Consider the following 20,500-nt stretch of genomic DNA (forward strand, 5'->3'; position numbering starts at 1 on the left):
TTCAATTTAAAATTCAGGCAATAACGGATCAGTTAATGCTGCATCTGCTGCAGTTTCTTACCCACCTTGCTATGATGTCTGATTTTTAAAAACTGCTTTATTTACATGACAGTCAAGTGTATGTTACTGTTTTTGTCACTTTTTTTCATAGGAAAATGATATCTCTGGTCATCCAGTAGGAAAAGGAAGCATCTGTTATCTTGGCTGTGCTTTTTTTTTTGAATGACCTCACAATAAATCTATATATTTTATATACAAAGTGATCGTGTCACATGATGTTCTTTCACTGATCATTGTTTGATGGCATGTATCCCTTGATCACTCTTTCATCACAAAAGGGGTCACAATAAGGTCTGTGTTAATTGACTGATTATGTTTAAGAGGTTTGGGAGGACAAAGTTGATCAATCTAATTTGTGCTTTAGGCCACTGAAACGTGTCCAATGGTGCTTGTTTTGTGCTTGTACAGGCAAGAAGCTTGATAGGTCTATGACAATGCTGCAATTCTTAACTTGGAGTGAGACCAAGCATGGTTGTCTCTGTGTTCACTCTTAGGTCTGGTTTCTGTTTAGCCCTGCGCAGCAACCAGTGTGGCAACTTTTAAAGTGTTCATTTGATTACCCCGTAAATACAACTTAACACCAGAGCACCCAACATTAACTTCCTCATAACATGTTAAGCAGATTTTTTTTTTTTAACAAATTGTTGACCTGGTTTAATCATCTACAGCATTACAGGGGACAATAAAATACAACTAGCACTGGTACAAACTGTCCATGCTTCAAATTCTGTTTCAACCAACGTAGTGCAGCCTTATCAGGGAGGAGAGAGTTAGAGTTGCTCTAAAATTATGTAATTTAACAACAGTAAAAACATTTCTAATCCACTTGGGAAACTAGAAATTTCAAAGACACCAAGCATAACGCATAGCACATTGAGGATTTACTATTTTTTTAAGTAAGAAGGGGAAAATCACCCAAGCTGGTCAGCATTATTCATCAAAAACTAAATGTGTAATGTGCATTGGTGCTTTGTTGATATTTTTGCTTACGGTTCTTCCTTATCTAAAGCTGTGGGACGGCACATTACGGTTGGAAAATACAGTTATAATTTACAAAGAGTAATTTAATTACAAAAGAGTAAATAATTTATAACTAACAAATCCTGTCGTGTGTGAAATAGCCCATAGTAATGTTTCTAAATAATAAAAAATAATATATCTGTTGCTCTTTGTTTTGTGTTGGTTGTGCAGTGCGAAGCTAAGTGCTAAGAGATAATTATGACATATTATACTACGTGAGACAAATTGTGCTAATATGTAAGTTTTAAGTAGTTTTTGTATGTTATTATATACTCGATATAAGCTAAGAACAACGCTTTCAATTGTTGAAATCCGCGCCTCGAGCAAAGGAACATGGTATTTCCGATTGTACTTGAAAGCAGCAGCAGCGAGTATCGCTCGCCAGCCAATGTGGGTGTTGATTTTATTCAAGACGACCAATCAGCGCGTGCTACGTATTACGGCGGCGCGTGAGTCACACGGAACGCCTCGACGTCGTCCATTGAAGAAGAAGAGGAGGGACGGTCTACTTTGTCCCCCTCCATCCACAGCAAAGATTCAGTCATGTCGGCCCAACTTTGCAAGCTCTTTGTCGGGGGACTGAACGTGGAGACCACGGGAGATGGCCTCCGCAGCTACTTCGAGAATTTCGGGACGCTCACCGACTGCGTCGTGGTAATGAATCAACAACTCGGGCGCTCTCGTTGCTTCGGTTTCATCACCTACACGACGTCGGAGGAAGCCGACGCAGCAATGGCGGTTAAGCCACATGTTATCGACGGCAACAACGTGGAATTGAAGTGGGCCGTAGCCCGGGAGGACGCGAACAAGCCTGAGGTGCTCGCCAACGTGAAGAAGATTTTCGTCGGCGGTGTCAAAGACCACATGGAGCCGAACAACCTGAGCGACTACTTCTCCCAGTTCGGCGTGGTGGAGAAGGTCGAGATCATCTCCGACAAGCAAACCGGCAGGAAGAGGGGGTTTGGCTTTGTCTTCTTCGAGGATACCGACTCCGCCACCAAGGCGGTGGTGGCCAAATTCCACAACATCGATGGTGAGCAGGTGGAGGTGAAGAAGGCTCTGACCAAGCAGGAGCTGTCCACCGGTGGCGGCCGGGGAGGAAGAGGACGCGGCAGAGGGATGCAGAACAATGGCGGCGGAAGGGGAGGAGGCGGCGGCTACAGAGGAGGCTACGGCGGTAACTACGGAGGTGGCTACGGCTACGGTGGCGGTTATGGCGGGGGATACAACGGCGGAGGGGGAGGTGGAGGCTACGGGGGTTACGAGGGCTACGAGGAGTACGACAACCAGATGGGTGGCGGGTACAATAACGGTGACTTTGGGGAAGGCTATGGACAGCAGCACGCCAATTATGGTCCAATGAAGGGGGGCAACTACTCCTACCGGAGCGGGGCTCCTTACAACAGAGGCGGAGGCGGCGGTGGCTACGGCAGAGGAGGAGGTGGAGGAGGCGGCGGCGGTGGAGGAGGAGGAGGGGGATTTGGCGGGGGTTATTAATTATTACCTCCCTCCATTTAGAAATGTTCATAGGGAAATTCTGATTACAACAAACTTGAATTTACACACGTAACACAGTCCCAGGTGGGGGTGAAGGGTCTGCTGTTCAATTAAGAGACTGTGCCCATCACCCACACAGGATGAATGGGATCCTGGCCCCCATCCACCTCCACCCGGACCCCATATGTCCTCTTATTCCACACGTAATGGACTTTACTACTACAATTTGAATTGTACATGTGTTATGTTTTTGTTTGGGGAGGGGGGGAAATTCTTGTTTTTGAACCATTTGTAAAAACGAAACCAATGTCAGTCACTGCTTCTCGACTCAGATTTGAGTTTGTCTGTCTTGCAAACCAGCCATGTGTTACTTTTGCGTCATGAACTCAGGGTTTTAAGTGGAGTTGGTGGCAGTGTCGGGCAGCATGGGGCTCAGTTGCTTGAGTTTCTTGATCTTAAAACACTTGTGACTAAGTATTCTTTTTGAGGGTGGGGAAATGTCTCGTGGTCATTTGTTTGTACATTTACCTTTTCCACCTCTCCCGTCCCATTTAGGCCTACAGGCTTTTGTTTAAATTAAAACTGTTCTGAAAATCCATGTGTTCAGTTTGCCCCTATGTTGTATTCTGCTTTTATTAAAGTTTTTAATGTTTTGAAAATCTAATCTTGCCGTTTTAATTCGTATCCAGTGGAATTGCAGTCCTCCTGTGTAAGCTTGTAAATGTAGTTCATAAAACAACCAACAGGAGGGGGTGTTCCCTGCGAATTGCTGGCCTTTCATGTTCATCGGCCATTTTGTCCTGCCAAAGATGATCAGCGCTCTGTTCCTGTCATTGGGGAAATAATTGATATGACGGTTTTCAGTCAAATGAGCAACACATGTAACCTTAGAAGAATTAAGTTGACTTCACACTGATTAAAGATGTTTTTTTTTTTTTTAATAACTGGTCGGAATAAGTGAAATTTGAGTAGTACTGTTCTGCATGCAACGAAGAATTGATTGTATAGTTGCATGTCCGCAGGTATTGGGGGACACATTTCTCAATTAAACACAACAGCAATCAGGGAATGTTGGCAGAGAGTTGAGTCCCCCTAAAAACAACTTTATCAACAAAACCAATGATGTTCTGGGAAGTTGATGTGTGAGACGGCCTTATTCTGCCTCTCTAAAAGAATAACGGTGCACGTCATCACTGCACTTGCATAATTTATGTAATGTAATACTGCCTATGAGCACTTTATTAGGGACACACTAGGTGGCAGGATTGGCACTCTGCTGTGCATTTATTTGCACTATTAGGTTGACAGATAAAACTGCATAATTTTAATTTTTCAAACAATTTATAGTTATGATTTGTAAAATTAAATTGAGTACCCTTTTAAGGGCCATATTATTTTCGAGTAAATGTAATCAAAAAAGAAAATGCATATATATAAAGGAAAAAATATATCAAGAAAAAATGCATATATTTATAGGGCAATTTAACGGGTTGTGAGGGTTTGTTTTTATAATGAACACTAAAGTGAACCGTCGCACCACGTGTTCATAAATAAATTCTTATTAATATATAATATTATTATTATAACAGACTGTTCTGTCAATTCAGAAAGGAACAACTACATTATTAATATCATCATAGTAACTTCGGCGTAGAGACCAGCCTCCAGCGCGATAAACTGCGTATGTGTGTGTGTATATGCCATCTTTTTTTTTGCGCCGGAGTGATTCATCATCGCGGTAGTAGAGGATCTTGGTGCAGCCAGCGCTCATGCCTGCTGTGCTCTGTGGCTCTGGGAGGAGGAGGATGGACGGTGTGTCGTTAGGGTGAGTTGAATTGGGGCATTATTTATTTTTATTTTAAATCTGTGATTCGGTTGGATAGCAGTGTAGGCCACATGGCTCGCTGACAATAAACCCACCACCGACAGTGACAGAACACTTTTACCCCCGACCCTCGAACTCAAACTAGCCTTGTTGACCAATTAGCTTTGGTAGGTTAGCTAGCATCGGTGGGCTGCTGAAATCCAGACTCCAAATGTAAATGTGTGAACAGCCATTGGTGTCCCATCTTACCGACAATTAACTGTGTCCTCACGAGGTTACGACCTCTATATGAGCAGCGAATCGTGGCAGTTAATGGCATGCTATCATGTTATATGTATTAAAATTAGCAACGCTAAGAGGGAGCTAACCTGACAAATTGAACCGCAAACTCAAAACAAACACCATTTTTTTTAACCTAACTCCGTGTATTTGTTTGCTCACTTGACACAAAGAAAGCCACTCTCTGAGACCTTTTTTTGCTGTTATTTAGTTCACCCACCCTTGTTTTGTCCTCACTGCTGGCTCAACATAACATTCCCACCGGTCTTGTCAGTGCTGCATCATTATTTGTTCAATCTGTTGTTCTGTTCTCATACTAATCTCATTATTACGAAAGTACAGATAGCATATAGTGGAGACAGTCAAATAAACACTAAGATGAAACTAAGCGTAGATTAGTGACACCTGCTCAGTGTGGAACACATTTGATGATTAAAAGTAAAAAAAAAAAAAATGAGAGAATGGTGTAGTTATTTTTTTATGAATCGATTAGTTTGGTCCATAAAGTGTCAGAAAATGTTAAGAAACTAGAAAATACTCAAATATGAGAAGATGAAAAATCTGAGAGCTTGTTTAAAGAAAGCACTCAAACTCATCATTCGACTATCAACATCAGTAACTAGTTGATTAATTGGGTTGTCTGACAGCCAGTGAACATTTTACAGCTATAGCTGAAATCAGGTCTTCTGCAACAGTTCTTTTGTTTTCTGCTTCCCACATTCATGTCAAAACAATATTTCAATCGTGTTCCATTTATCTGGTCTCTATCTACAAGCATACAGCTTACTGTACACTGCATGTAACACACTGACTCCACATGAACGCCTTATGTACCTGCACCACCACCTCAAAAAACAGGGGTATGGATGTTGTGGTATTTACAGTCCAGCAACATTTCTGGTTCTCCGTTTCTGTTGTACAGTCATTAATGTTTTCAAATGCTAAAAGTGTCTTTGGAGGTTCTCTCTTGTCTAGCTCATTTTATCTTCAGGAGTCTAGATAAAGATGTAACCCTCCTGAAGTGAAAAATGTCCAAATGAATTAAAAGAATGGACAAAATCCTTATTGTTACAGTACAAAGTTTAGGCTCTACAGCTACAGCTGACTTCCATGGCAACCAAAGCAGATTACTGTGAAGAAGTGAGGATTATGAAAGGAGACTGAATGGGTCAGTGGGGTTTGAATGTTTAGAAAAAGCAAAACACTTGCACACAGGGAAAACATCCAAACAGACAAACTTTAACACCTCGTCCTCTTTTTATAATCCAATAGATAGAACCATTAGACTGTCTTGTAGTCTGTCTAACTGTTGGGTCCCCATCTATTTTCCATTGATGCAGACACTGCCTCTCATGTCTTACCAGTCTGGTGTCCACACCGGCCTCACCACGTCCAAGCTGCACCACGGACTCGGAGGAGGACATGGTGAATGGAGGGATGCACACCTTCAACCAGACTCATATGAGGAAAGCTTTCCAGCTGATGAATGAACTGAGGAGGTGCGTTACTGACAGTCAGGTTTTTTTCCACTACAGAGAAGTTGAAGCCAGTATGTTCATGTCTTTGACACAGTCGATTCTTAAACACAAGAGTTATCCATGGGTAATCTTTTCCGCTCTGTGTAGTCTCTCAGTGATGAACATCAGGTCAGAGTTCTTCTCCTACCAGTACACAACAGTACTTGATTTACTTTTCTATGTTTGGGATTATTCCGTGTGTCTTTTGAAGACGCACAGACATTTTATAGACTGATCATTAAAGAAATCTATATTATTGATGCTTAACAAAACTAAACATTACTTTACACTGTGGTGCTTGTTAGAATCAGATATATCCTCAAGCCAAGCAAGTTGAGATGAAAATGTCTTTTTGCAAGGTAGTGATACTGGGACTGTCCGTGTGTCCTTAGGCAAGACACTTGGACGCTCTAAACTGAAGTATGAGAGTGAATGGTTGTTTTTGTGAATACATTAACTACTGGTAATTAACACTAAAGGGCACAGTTGCTGGCTGCCAACTGCCTCTAGTGCCTGTCTTTGAAGACGTGTCCTTTTCCTTGCTTCTGTATGCATGTTTAGATTTAAATCCACATTCTAGCATAACTGTAAAGACATGCTAAATGGGAAAAGTAAAAGTGTTCTTTCTTTCCACTTCACCCTTCAGTAAACAGATGCTGTGTGATGTCCAGCTGGTCGCAGGGAGCGTTGAAGTGCCAGCTCACAGGGTGGTCCTGGCCTCCTGCAGCCCCTATTTTTGTGCCATGTTCACAGGTGAACACACACACTGCTGTCTGCTTGATATTGTGATAAATGTGTTTGTGCGCGTGTGTGTGCGCTGTTCTGTGCTTCACTGTGTGTTTCTCTGTGTGTTTCTCTGTATGCAGGCGATATGAGTGAGAGCAAGGCCCATCAGGTGGAGATCAGAGCGGTTGACGGTCAGACGCTGAGAAAACTGGTCGATTACATCTACACGGCTGAGATTGAAGTCACAGAGGACAACGTCCAGGTGTGTGTTTGTTTGTGTTGGTGTTTACAAAGAGGATACGCAAGGAGGAAGGCAGTGCAAGTCAGTGGAAAGGTTTTCATGTTTTTACTTCACTGTTATGGCTGCTTTTACCTTGTTTTCAAGTTTTTAGAGGCAGCGCACGGTTATGAAATGTCCTTGTTGTCGAGGAGGAAACGTCTTGCTGCTGTTGTCTTGACCTTTTTCTGGGCGGACCTTTGTTTTTGCTCACTGGTATGAGCTGTGTTTTAGTTGGAACTGGAACTATAAGAAACATGCTCGCAGAAATTGTGTGAGGGTTATATGAGGTCTCTGTTTTGAACAATTGTGAACAAGGAATTGCTGTTAAGTAGTATGTAGTAAGTAGGTAGAGTAGTTATTAGTAGTAATTACCATCATTTTTAAACCCGTTTTGCTGCACAATTTATTTAGGAGTCATACATGTTGGGTTATAATGGATGTTTAGATTAATGAGACACAGTGTGAGCATGGTTTTACTCTTTTAAAGGATTTGCTTGTAACCAGGGACGTCCTCTTTGAAGTCCTGATTACTGTAATTCTTTGGTTTTTCACTAAAAGTTCAGAAAAGCCAGAATGAACCTGCCTGAGGAGCAGATGTTTACTACATGGGATGTAAAAGCTGGTAAAGGTTGTGAGCCGTGCTTTGCTGATTACTCACTGGGCTGAGTGTGGACTTGTTTATGACTCTGTGGCATTAACTCGGGGTAACTGCATGGCTCTGCTGCGGGGTTGAAGAAATGCACTGGGATCAAGCTGCAGTCTGGACACTTCCTCCGATTATTAGCACAGGAAGTGTGCGTGGAGAGAGACAGGAAATCCTCCCACTGTTAGCAGCGTGCCTGCCTGATTGGTTCACTTACATACACGTGATGTGCATGTTTTGACGAGAGGCTCGTATTCAGTAATAGCAAATTCTTCTGACTGTTTTCACTGTAAAATATACACTCACTGACCCCTTTACTGTATCATTAATCCACCCTGATAATGTGCCATGTGCACACTAAGATGGGCAGCAAACTATTGTGCAGAATTTAATGTATAGCGTAAGATCCTGTTAGAGTAAAGATAGGCCACATCCTGTATGTGCTCAGTGTGTGAGCAGTTTCACAGATTAAGCAACATTTATTGGTAAAGCTCTTTGTTGCAGATGAATATACCACCTTACCTTTAAAGTATGCTGGAGAACAGTCCGAATTTGTTAGCGTCACAGTTTAAAGATATTCCAATATTTACCTGACAATTATCTTTTATGGATACACGTCGACATAATGGGTCAGCATTTTACAGCTGTAGCAATTAATACATGAATCAATTACTAAATTAATTGACCCTTATTTTGACAGTCAGTTTGAGCGTTGTTGTTTTCTCAACTTTTCAACTTCTTAAATTGGAATATTTTCTTGTTTTTGCGTCTTTTGAACCAAACAAAAACGGAAAAAGAATATATTTGGTTTAGCAAACATCATTTACGTATTTTTTCCATTTTCTAATATTTTATGGACCAAAGGAGTAATTGATTAATCAAGGAAATAATCAACGCATCAGTCTATACTGGGCGTCATTTGTTGCAGCTCAGTGATCAGTTTCATACAATATCTCATGTTATCAACTATTTAGGCTAATTTCTCATTTAGTGTCATTTAGAAGTAGTTCTTTTTGCACACGCACACCAATTAGTGATGGTGAATTTAACCCATCCTTTTTACACACCAGTAGTGAACACACACCAGCCTGGGAGCAATTTGAACCGGAAACTAAGTTACAAGCCCAATATCGACCAACTTTTTTAAAAGGTCTTTATGGACCAAACAGCTAATCGACCAGTAGAGAAAATAACCCAAAGATGAATAGTTATGTGAACTAATGTACTTGGAGCTGCATCCAAAACCCACGTTAATGCCACAAATCAGTGTATGAACAGTGCCAACGTGTGTCTCCTCTGCAGGTCCTGCTGCCTGCAGCGAGTCTCCTGCAGCTGATGGATGTTCGTCAGGTCTGCTGCGAGTTCCTTCAGTCTCAGCTTCACCCCACCAACTGTCTGGGCATCAGAGCATTTGCTGACCTGCACACATGCACACAGCTTCTCAGTCAGGCCCACGCATATGCTGGTAAGCTTCTCGCTGTTGACATCGCTGACCCTGAGTCATCTTTGCCACTGTGCGTGTGTGTGGCAGGTGGTGGCTCTCTTATGTAAAAGCCCATTTTCACCAGCCCTGAAAAAGGTTGAGAACTACAGATAATTTTGTGAAATGTAATGATGAAAGCGAAGATCTTAGTTTGTGTTTTGTTTAACTCTTCATGTTTGTGTTCTCTTAGAGCAGCATTTCACAGAGGTGGTGCAGGGGGAGGAGTTTCTGGGCCTTACTCTGCAGCAAGTGTGCAGCCTCATATCCAGTGACAAACTCACAGTCTCCACGGAGGAAAAGGTCAGATAGCACAATGCAGATACACACACACACACACACACACTCTTTGATAACAAAAACAATTCCATGAGGGTGGAAGTATGTGAGAATTGTGTGCATCAGGGGGTTTTCCTGGAGCACGAAAAATAGAAACAATGACTAATGACTCAAGGTACTTTAGCAGAATCAAGAGCTGTCCTCTTAATATTCGATGCGCCAGTCAAGAATATTCCAAGTAAATTTGCATTTTCTTAGCTGACTCATTGCCACTTCCTCTCAGTGCACAGGGCAATGCAGGAACAACAGTTTGGCAAGCATGAACTTAGCAGATCGAAACGTTGTCCTAAAATGACCAACTCCAACTAATGGAAGAGAAAAGAAGGGCAGCACAACACCAGACTGTGTGATACTCTCCGCTTTAGTGTCTGTCTGGCAGCGCTGAAGAGAAACTCCTCTGCACTGTAGGATTTTATAGCTCAGCTGTGACAAAGGGGCCAACTTGTTCTCTCACTGACTGTTTGGAGATGTGGGAGTTTGAACATCCCTGGTTTAAACAAAGACATAAAACACAAGTTCTAAGTGGGGGTGTAATGGTTCTGTGTTTGGATCTGTGAGGGCTGTGATTCAACCGTTCTCTTCACCCAGTAACACTAGTGGGTGGGTCAAAATGTCGATTTGGTGATATATCGTTGTCTTTCCTCGTGCAATGCGATAATCAATACGTCAGGGCAAATATCGATAATTTAATGAATAAATTAAGGCACACTAGAGTAAACAAGCCCTGCCTGTTTCACTCACTGGGCTTCGCTACTATGCGTCTCCTCAAATCAATGAGGGAACCTTGGGCAGAAGTTACCCGGCCAAAGAAGAGGGGAGTTCACAGCGGGAAAATGGCGGCGAAAGCTACGTTAAAGGGCTGCTTCACCCATTTTTTCCACTTGGTCAAATGAAGAGTAAACTTAAAACCATTAAGATGATGCGGTTTGATTAAATGTAAAGTTTTTTTTAATATTTATTTTAGTTTTTCCGATCTTTTACTCATACATTTTGTTATAATTGACAGAAACAGTAAAGAGCAGTGTAGGGCTTTTATTTTCTTTGAAGGCAGTCACTTTGTGGGAATGAGACGTGTATGTCAGATCCACTGTCTGATGATCAAATAAATCTGGAATTGAGAAAAAAAAAAACTATATTTTTTGGGTGAATAGCCCTTTTAAGAGATACCCCATCCAGATTCATTACACAGTCTTTTTGCACTTTGTGCACATTGATGTTGAATAATTGTATGCTGTATGATTGACTTGTAGTATATTATCACAGAATCATTGTTGTGATATTAATGTTATTGTGGACCATGCATCGTGTATCATATACAATAGTACAAAAACTTTATCTGTTTGGATCACAACTCGATTAAAACATGAAAAAACAAAAAAGTGTGGTGTGGGCAGTTTCAGTTTATCAGTCGACTCGTTCAAACCCTGAGACGCCTTCATCTATCATCGTGCCTTTGTGCACAACAGGAGCCGCACTCGGGCCTTTGTTTGCTTCTTCTCCACAGGCCAACAGGAAAGAATCAAGTGTGAATGTGTGCAAATCGATGAATTTGAAGCAGCAGCTCCGTGACAAGGCGTGGTGTCTTCACTAGAGCCTGTTTCAGACAGAAAGGGCTGTTTAATGCTGACATCCAGCTGGGAGTGAAGTACCAGCAATCCATACTGGTATTTCACTATGAAAGCACAGTATCTACTGCAGTGATGCATTTCACACTGGCCGCTTGATTGTCAAGCTTGTGAGAAGCGCAGTGTCCACAGGGATTTGTGGGTGCTTAGAACATGTAAATGGCTGTGCAGTGTCTGAAACCCCCATCCCACTCACACCTTTTCAATGCCAGAAAGGCAACTTTCCAAACCTATCCGCCTATCCTGATGTCGTGTGTTGTGATTGACCTGATGTGCTTTGATGAGAAAATTAAGCTGAAATGTAAAACTTCAATCTTTTTTTCACTCTGTTTTATCCCGAAAGGCCAACACGTTCAAAAAATACCAAAAACAGAGCTCTAATGTTGATGAGTCACTGCATATCTAGGTCAAAGGAAAGGACTTAGAGTTAGGAATGTAAACTAACTTTAAAGATTCACTCTCTTTAAAGCTTTGTCTCTTAAATATGTACCACATACACTGTGTGTGTGTGATGTACTATTAGCTTCTTGTCCTCACTGCTCACTCATGTCTCTCTTTGTTTCCTTAGGTATTTGAGGCTATGATTTCTTGGATCAAACATGATAAACCAGCTCGTCTAGAGTTTATGCCCAAACTGATGGAGCATGTCAGACTTCCACTGCTGTCCAGGGATTACTTAGTGCAGGTAAACTAATAATTCATAATCTGCTTTGCTGAATTCTTCTCCATTTCTGTGCACGTTACTAACACAAAGTTGTAACTAGTGTTAGACAGTATCAGCAAGTGTGTTTGCTTTGCAGGTTTTAGACATTACACTAACAACCATATCCGAAGGCAGTATAACATTTGTATTTGATTTATTTATCTTTATGTAGTCTGGATAAATAAAATATACAGAGAAATGCACAGCCATAATCCAGTCAGGACATTTGTAGCAGCTGCAAAACTCCAATTCCTGTTCCTCGAAGACCCCAATCTGTGGACACTAACTTCAGTCTTGTGTTTGTTCGTACAGTACACAATCTTTATACCCCTCCTGTCCACTAGGACTGTTTTTACAGTTGTATTGTTATTTTAGATGAAATGAAACGTCTCTTTTGTTTCAGATTGTGGAGGAAGAGGCTTTGATAAAGAACAACAACACCTGCAAAGATTTTCTGATCGAAGCAATGAAGTATCACCTGCTGCCAGCAGACCAGCGGCACCTCATCAAAACAGACCGGACCCGACCAAGAACACCCATCAGCATCCCCAAGGTAAACTAATGACCCTTTTCCACGATGGTCCCGGCACGGCACGATTTAGGTCGCATCTCCACTACAAAAAAAAAGTACCTACTCTACATGGGCGGAGTCATCACTGCACGGCTGCGTGGAACTGCAGTGAATTTGTTTTACACGCGACCCACACACACACAAAGAGTGTAAATACGTTGGACTCCTCTGTTAAATAATGAGATTTTAGACATTTCCCTGGTAATTGTTTGAGATTCACCCACGTTTTTAGGATTGTTAAGTCTTTTTGACTGATCTACAGTTTGGCTTGATTCTTGAGAGCCGGTGGAAATACGCCATAACACACGCGTAAACATCTGACTGGCTTCTCACTACCAAACATCACACAACTACTCTTTGGTAAACACATTTAAAACTGTATCCTCCTGACATGTACTTGTGTGTGTTTTTACAGGTGATGATTGTAGTCGGCGGTCAGGCTCCTAAGGCAATTCGCAGTGTGGAATGTTACGACTTCCAAGATGATCGCTGGTACCAAGTTGCCGACCTTCCTTCAAGACGCTGCCGTGCAGGTGAGCAGCACCACTTTGCACTATGTCTACACCAGGGGTCGCTACCATATTAACATATTACTATTTAATTTATGAATGTTGTACACATTATTTCAGTGCTTATTCATAACGAATAATGCATTTGACTTTTGTCTTTTCAAAATGTGACTCTGTCACAGTTAGTTTAGTAGACAACAGCAGCATAAACATCTTTCTCTCACACATGCACACACCTGTCCAGCTGGGTCAAATCTCCGTCAGTTTTTAGCTTCGCTTCTTCACTTTTTGTCTTGTTGACGACAAGAGAAAATATCCTCCAATGCAGCAACACAACAGCCTCCTTCTCAATAGGTTTGGATCAGCTTTTTGTCCACTGACACAGTCCTGTCATGTCATCCCTCTACTGTTCCAGGTGTCGTGTCCATGGTGGGCAGCGTGTATGCAGTCGGCGGCTTCAACAGTTCGCTGCGAGAGCGGACGGTGGATGTGTACGACGGCGGCAGAGACCAGTGGACTGCTGCGGCGAGCATGCAGGAGAGACGCAGTACACTAGGAGCCGCTGTACTCGGGGATTTACTGTACGCTGTGGGCGGCTTTAACGGAAGTATAGGTAAACACTGACACCCACACTGTCGCATACATATTGTATGATATGCCTCAACTGTCATTTCAGGCCTTTCTTGTATGGTATTACATTTTTTTAATCATATGATTTTGATAAAAGTCCACCGTGCAACATGTAGGAGACACAAATTGAATATACTTTGCCTTACGCTTTTCATTCTTTGTTTTTTGATAATTTTGGCTTTGTTCATGCATATGGCATGAAGTTTGGCAAGATTGTGTATCTTTATTTGATCTTGTTGTTTCCAGTACACTGAACAAACACTCATACTGTTGAGTGCAAAAAATGTGCCATTGAAACCCATTCAAACTGCACTTCCTTTCGCAAGCATTATACACACATTTTATTATTGCCTTTTAAAATCCTTTAAAAAATTAATTCTTATTTGATATCAATAATTAGGTCAGGTGTAGGTGAAAAAAAATCAGCAAAATGAAGATGGAATATAATTATGTATTATATGTTTTTATAGCTTGCCTTTTTTTAAAGAAACGGGTGTGTCTAATTTTAGACCTGGGCCTAAGGGTTCAGCCTTAAGGGTTTGTTTCAGTGTATAATCACTTTAATAAAAACTGTTTCTACAACAGCCCTGACAGACAAACCAGCTAGAGTGTGCTTACTATGCAAACAAAGAATGACGACATCCTTTCTGGTATGTGACGGCCATATTTCAGGTCAATGTGTGGGACTTTAAAACAACACAAACAAAATAATGAATGAAGGAAACTACAAGTTGTTATTTGATTGTATGATTTGATTCTATTCAGTTACTATTAAAAGTGTGTGGACGTGCATTACATGGAGCGCACACAGAATGTTTTTCCAGCTGTTGAAAGAAATAGAAATTTTAATTGTTTACCCCTTGTGTCAAAAAATATGATTTGAAATAATTTCTAGTAGTAGATAGACCATTTTTAAATCTTTTTATGTAGTGAACGAATTGGAGATTGAATATCTGTGAGCACAGCAGTGAAGATAAAGTTAAAGACTTTGTCAACTAAGAAAAATACAGACAGACTTTCTCCATCTGACTCAGCCTTATTATGCGACTGTTCCCTCTTTTACTCATTTCCACTTGGGAGTGAGCAGATGTCACAGCTCACAGTAGCGCAACTGTCTACTACAGTGTTGACAGTAAACACAAGGAACAGGGCAGTGTTCATTTTCACTGAACACACACACAGTGTAATATGTTTCTAACTTATTCATGTTGTGCTTATTCATGTTGTCTCCGTCTCGTTCAGGTTTGTCCACAGTCGAATCCTACAACTATAAAACCAACGAGTGGACGTACGTAGCCTCCATGAACACCCGACGCAGCAGTGTTGGTGTAGGCGTGGTCGATGGTAAGAATGACGTGTGTGTGACCTGATATACTCCTATACTTAAACATGACCTGTTGTAATCTGGGGTGTTTGTTTGTTAGATTTTGTGAAATTGACTCCTGAAAATTAAGTATTCAACTGTGTGTGTTTGTAGGTAAGTTGTATTCAGTAGGAGGCTATGATGGAGCGTCCCGTCAGTGTCTCAGTACAGTGGAGGAGTACGACCCCGTCACGGACCAGTGGTGCTACGTAGCTGACATGAGCACACGACGAAGTGGAGCAGGTACACACACACACACACACGTTAACCCTCTTATGACCGCCTGGATTTATTTTGATTTGATGTTCAATGAGTGAGTGCTTCTGCCCCCTTCTTCCAAGATAACTTTCAATATATGGCAACCATTTATTTATTACGATACTGAGAAGCTGACGTCACAAATGTGTGACACGCTGGTGAATCTTGTCTGTGATTGGACGTATCCATCCATCCATTCATCTCCTACTGTTGTATCCTCCACATGAGGGTCTCACGGTGGGGCTGTGGCAATCTCAGCTGTTAGGGAGAAAGGTTGGGGTCACACCCTGGACAGAGTCCATAGTTTTGGAATTGTCTAGATATCACAAACGGTCTCAGAGTTACGGTAATGAGAAGTGTGCGATGGCAACGACAGGATGGTAACGGAAGTGTTCAAAAATCACAGATGCATGGTTCTATTGTTGTGATCACACAAATTAATTCTCTCACCCCCACATCTTTACCTTAAAGGTCCAGTGTGTAACATTTAGGAAGGGTTTATTTGCTGAAATTTAATATACTACTCATAAGTGTGTAACATAAAAGTCGTTCTGGTTTTCATAGCTGTAGAATAATCCTTTTACAAATGGAAAACTGCACCCAAAGCCTGCGTTTTTCTTTTTTCTTTCCAAATTAAACATGTGGGGGTAACATTTCAAGATAGGGGTAAGAAATCTACAGTTGCACAGGTAGATCTCACTATTTCTCACATACTGGACCTTTTACCTTCTTAAGTAAGTCTTTCAAAAAACAGTTTGCAGTTGTGAGGACTGGCAAAAAAAATAAAAACATTTAACACACATTTATTGTGTCATTTTCTACATTAAACAGCAAATTTACACTTACATGATACTTAAATTCATAGTGTACTGTAGCAATCATGTTAGTTTGTGCATTGTCTGACAGTGTTACAGTTTTATTGGGGTAACAGTGCCACCTGGTGGGTGGTCTGTAATTGTACAAAACGTGTTTTTCTTTTAATAAAAAAAAAAACTATATTTGCACAAACATACAACTTGATTTCACCATCTCACACTGGTATACTGGTCCTCATTCATTCATCTGCTGGTGTGTTTGTGCAGGTGTGGGTGTGTTGTGCGGTCAGCTGTATGCAGCAGGAGGACACGATGGACCTCTAGTGAGGAAGAGTGTCGAGGTTTACCACCCACAGACCAACACATGGAAACTTGTCTGTGACATGAACATGTGTAGGAGGAATGCAGGTGAGATTACACCCACGGACGCGCATCATCATCCAGTGAATGATGCGCGAATGAGGATTATTTTCATGATCGATTGATCAGTTTATTATTGTTTCCCAAACCTCCAAATTATGACGTCCTCAAATGTCAAAGTGATTCAATTTGAGTGATTTCTTTGTTAAAAACTGATGAGTCAGTTATCAAAAATAATAGACAATTAATTTAATTCTCAATTAATAGTTGGAGCCCTAATGAAATGGCAAAATAAGGAAAAAATTTTTTAAATTCACTGATTTTATAGCTCAAGTGAGAAGTTGAAGCTGTAGCAGGTTCTCTATTCAAACAGCAATCGCCCCCTGGTGGCGATCTGCTACTTCTATTATATTTCCTGGGCTTTACTTTTCAAACTGTCAATTTATGGCATGAAAGCTCTTCTAGGGACAAGTGTTGCAAATAAGCATCTGCTACAAACACTATGATGCATGTCTTTGGCAACTGCTATCAGTGCTTTCCATGTTTTTGTATCCGTAAGTAATTAAAACCAAAAGCTATGTCTGTGGTTTAAAGATGTTGCTTAACTGTCTCTCCTCCAGGTGTTTGTGCCATTAATGGACTGCTGTACGTGATTGGGGGAGATGACGGCTCGTGTAACCTCTCCTCAGTAGAGTTTTACAACCCTGCCATTGATAAGTGGAGTCTCATTCCCACCAACATGAGCAACGGACGAAGCTATGCAGGTACGTCTCAGGCTACATCCATATAAAAAAACTTCAGGGTAGTGTTTTTGTTCTGGACTGGCAACAAACTGTGACTTTTAGAGCAGACAACAGTTACTCTACTTTACTTAATTTATTTCTTCTTATTGACCACAACTCAACTATGAGCTCTGGATGAAAAGCTTCATTTACACTCGATTTCAGAACAGACCAGAACAGAAATCCTTTCAGGTCTTTTCCAACAGGACAATATGTCAGTTTTTTTCCATTTGTTGATAGAGGACAATGTGTGATTGACAGCTGGTATCATCCAGTAAGAGCCTGGTTACAGGTGAAGTCTGTGACTTTCCAGTTTCAAAAACTGACATGGTGTTGGTCAAATTGTGAATCTCGAGGCTTCAGATTCTAAGATAGTGCCGTGTTTAATTGAAAAACATCGGGAGTGTCAAACTCAAATGACCTGGGGGCCTGTTCAGTAAGGGTTTGGCAATATCAGCTTCAGGTTAAAACACAATAAATAAAAGATATACATGATGATATTTTGTCAGTAGTAGTGCTTGTTTTGATATGGGATAATGTGCACTTCACAATAAAAGCATTTGTATGATGCAAAATAAATCAGTATATTGACTGATCTGCACATAAGCGACCTGGCCAGAAAACATCTACACGTGACAGCTGAGTCAAGGGCATAGCGCCACCTGGTGGCACAAAGCTGCTTATTGCTTTAACTAGTATTATATTCTGTCTAAATTCTATCAGCAGCTGTGCCTCAGACACGCACACTGTGTTTGAAAGGAAGCCGTGACATGATATTAAGTGACGGGCAGCATGAGGCCCGAGGACCGCCAGTTTGACACCTCTGGTCTACAGTGTGTAGTCATTTCTCTCTCTCTCTCTCTCTCTCTCTCTCTGTCTCACTCTCTTTCAGGGGTTGCAGTGATTGACAAGCCGTTATGACTGCAGGCGTCGCAGAGCCTCAGCTTTGCGTCTACATCCAGTGACTCACAGGAGAAGTAATAAACTCCACGCTCTCAATCCTCAGCTCACAGATGGACCGCGACGAGGGGGCAGGGGGGAGGGCGGAGGGGCATATGGCGCTCACCCACGACCCGATTCTGTTGCCCCCCCCGAGCCACTTCCTTTACAGACCCTCGAGATCTCTTCTGCTGCACTAGATACAAGAAGCAATAGCTGCAGGAGAGCAGGTTTAAAGTGACATTGTCTTAGTGAGAAGTTGTTTTTTTTTGTCTTCACATGCCAAGCACATAAGCAGCTGTATCAGCTGATAGAAGACTTCCACAGACGCTGACTTTAGTGAAGAGCTTCACCTGTGATGGACTGCTTTATAACACCAGCTCAGTCACATGACTGCACAACCATCGCGGTTTGTTACGTTTCAGGAAGACTGTCCTGGAAGTGAGCCAATCTTTTTTTAATATACATATATGTGATGAGACTTTGAACCGTTGCTACAATATAAAGAGAGAGTCTGAGAAAAGCACCAAGCAAACTGAGTTCTGTGCCGACCGTTCTCAACCCAAGGACCTAGAGAGCTGCAAGATCTTTTAAAGAATGTTGAAAGCATATCTTATATGCAAAGTTAATGTCATATTTAATATTTTTTGGGATTGTCTTCAGAGTCTGAAAAGTCATTTCTGCGGCTTCAGAGATCCCAGACTGGACCTGGATCAAAGCAGACGGGAGTCGCGGTGCCTTCAAACGGGACAAATTTAACAATTACCAACTCCATACGACTAAAATTGCAATATATTACTTTTTTCATTAACTTTCTGCCACACACAATTCTGAACTCCTCCGCTTTCCCCCTATTCTTTTCAGTCAGCTACGGTGGCCCGCGCACACCATAAAGGATGTAAACACACTTTCTCACAACGTTCTCCTCGCTTGCAAGCGACCGCTAACGGTTAACGCTGCAGACAAAGAGGACAACCAATGCCAATCATGACATGGTGCGTTCCATTCAGAACTTGTGAGTGGACCGTGTTCCAAACTAGAAGTCGTTACAGTTACAGATACAGTCACACAGTGTAAGACAAAGTTAAGTAACTTATTTAGTAACAAATAAGTGTAAGTAACGGTAAAAGTAGCCGAGTGTCATAAACACACTCAAACCAGTCAAAACCCTTGCAAATTTGGGATTAGATTAGAGTTTTTTTGACCTGTGGAAACGTCTTATTAGACCAGAGTGGACTCACAGACATGGATGCACAAATCCCTTTAAACACCCTAAAATGTAACAGGGCTCGTAAAAAAAACAAAACCACAGTAGAAACTCGACTCCTGTTTGAAGGCACCACTGATTGTTGGTGATCACACTACTGATGCACTCAACACTTGCACTGACTGATGTGGACTCACTCATTCACTCACTCACTCTAACTGAGGAGGAACTGGAAAACTGACCTGCTGACAGATTTGTTCTCGTTTAAAGTCGACACTTTCATCAGAGATTGTAAAAGAAAAGTGCCAGTTATTATGATCAGAATCAGTAAAGTTTGTTTTTTTAAAGTCACTGTTTCTGCTCTGTAGAAATTATATTGTAAGAAAAAAACTGCAGGTTTAAGATTTTGTATTTATTATTTGGTTCCAGTTGATAATAGAGCATTTATTTTTTTTTTTTTTAAATGTTATTTCATTTTCTCTTCCAGATAACGTCACATTCATTCAAATGACGTTGGGATTATTTTAGATGTAGCGTATGCCGCAGACTGATTGGTGCTATAGCTTTAATTCTGTGAAGAAATGACATTTTATTGAAGGTTTTTGATGGAGTTATTCTTTTCTTTATTCTCAGCCAATATTTGTCTTCAATCTTCCAGAAAAATCACAAAACAATGACAATAACCTGCTGCCATTTTCAAAGCCCCCCCCAACAAAGCAGTATATTAAACCCTTTATAGATTATACGGTTGTTTTGTGTCAATTTACAGGCTGCGTGTGCTGTTTTGATTTCATATGATTTAAGTGCAAAAAAAAGGTATATTCCAGTTTTTAAAAAAAGTAAAAAAAGATCATGGATTTATCCTCAGTATGGCTTGTGTTTTAAATAATGTTATTTTATTAAAATTCAGAGTCAAAGCCAGCAAATGCTGACCACTGGTCTACATAGTGTTTATACTGTGTATAGAAATGTGTAACTACGACTTTAAACCACTCGTGTGGGCGTGGTCTCTGACGTGTGATTGACAGGTTCATCACAGTAACGAGCAACTCGCCCGGTTAGTTTTTATTTT

The 20,500-nt window shown here is 41.2% G+C and overlaps 2 protein-coding genes across 3 annotated transcripts; both read left to right on the plus strand.

Annotated features, from left to right (window-relative positions):
• The first annotated feature begins 1,556 nt into the window (after positions 1-1,556).
• LOC131473087 (heterogeneous nuclear ribonucleoprotein A0-like) lies at positions 1,557-3,241 on the plus strand. The gene has a single exon (XM_058650612.1). It carries the CDS (start codon positions 1,624-1,626, stop codon positions 2,575-2,577), a length of 954 nt encoding a protein of 317 aa, XP_058506595.1. The 5' UTR covers positions 1,557-1,623; the 3' UTR covers positions 2,578-3,241.
• Positions 3,242-4,294: 1,053 nt separating this feature from the next.
• Positions 4,295-20,171, plus strand: klhl3 (kelch-like family member 3). 2 transcript variants are annotated; one of them, XM_058650513.1, is made up of 15 exons: positions 4,295-4,402; positions 6,022-6,180; positions 6,845-6,951; positions 7,065-7,186; positions 9,150-9,312; positions 9,521-9,630; positions 11,860-11,976; positions 12,398-12,547; positions 12,981-13,098; positions 13,490-13,687; positions 14,947-15,048; positions 15,182-15,310; positions 16,408-16,548; positions 17,121-17,264; positions 18,175-20,171. In XM_058650513.1, the coding sequence occupies exons 1-15, from the start codon at positions 4,347-4,349 to the stop codon at positions 18,201-18,203; spliced, it is 1,845 nt and encodes a 614-aa protein (XP_058506496.1). In that variant the 5' UTR covers positions 4,295-4,346; the 3' UTR covers positions 18,204-20,171. The 2 variants fall into 2 exon arrangements, with proteins under 2 accessions (XP_058506496.1, XP_058506497.1); XM_058650514.1 differs by having other exon boundaries at positions 4,320-4,402; positions 6,046-6,180.
• The last annotated feature ends 329 nt before the right edge of the window (positions 20,172-20,500 follow it).

Source organism: Solea solea, chromosome 14 (assembly GCF_958295425.1).
Source record: "Solea solea chromosome 14, fSolSol10.1, whole genome shotgun sequence".
Classification (NCBI taxonomy): domain Eukaryota; kingdom Metazoa; phylum Chordata; class Actinopteri; order Pleuronectiformes; family Soleidae; genus Solea; species Solea solea.

Excerpts from the sequence above, each read along its gene's own strand:
- LOC131473087 (XM_058650612.1), top strand. The coding sequence starts at position 1,624 with ATGTCGGCCCAACTTTGCAAGCTCTTTGTCGGGGGACTGAACGTGGAG.
- klhl3 (XM_058650513.1), top strand. The coding sequence starts at position 4,347 with ATGCCTGCTGTGCTCTGTGGCTCTGGGAGGAGGAGGATGGACGGTGTG. Across the intron at positions 11,977-12,397 it reads CCAGGGATTACTTAGTGCAG|ATTGTGGAGGAAGAGGCTTT; the intron begins GTAAACTAATAA and ends CTTTTGTTTCAG. Across the intron at positions 16,549-17,120 it reads CATGTGTAGGAGGAATGCAG|GTGTTTGTGCCATTAATGGA; the intron begins GTGAGATTACAC and ends TCTCTCCTCCAG.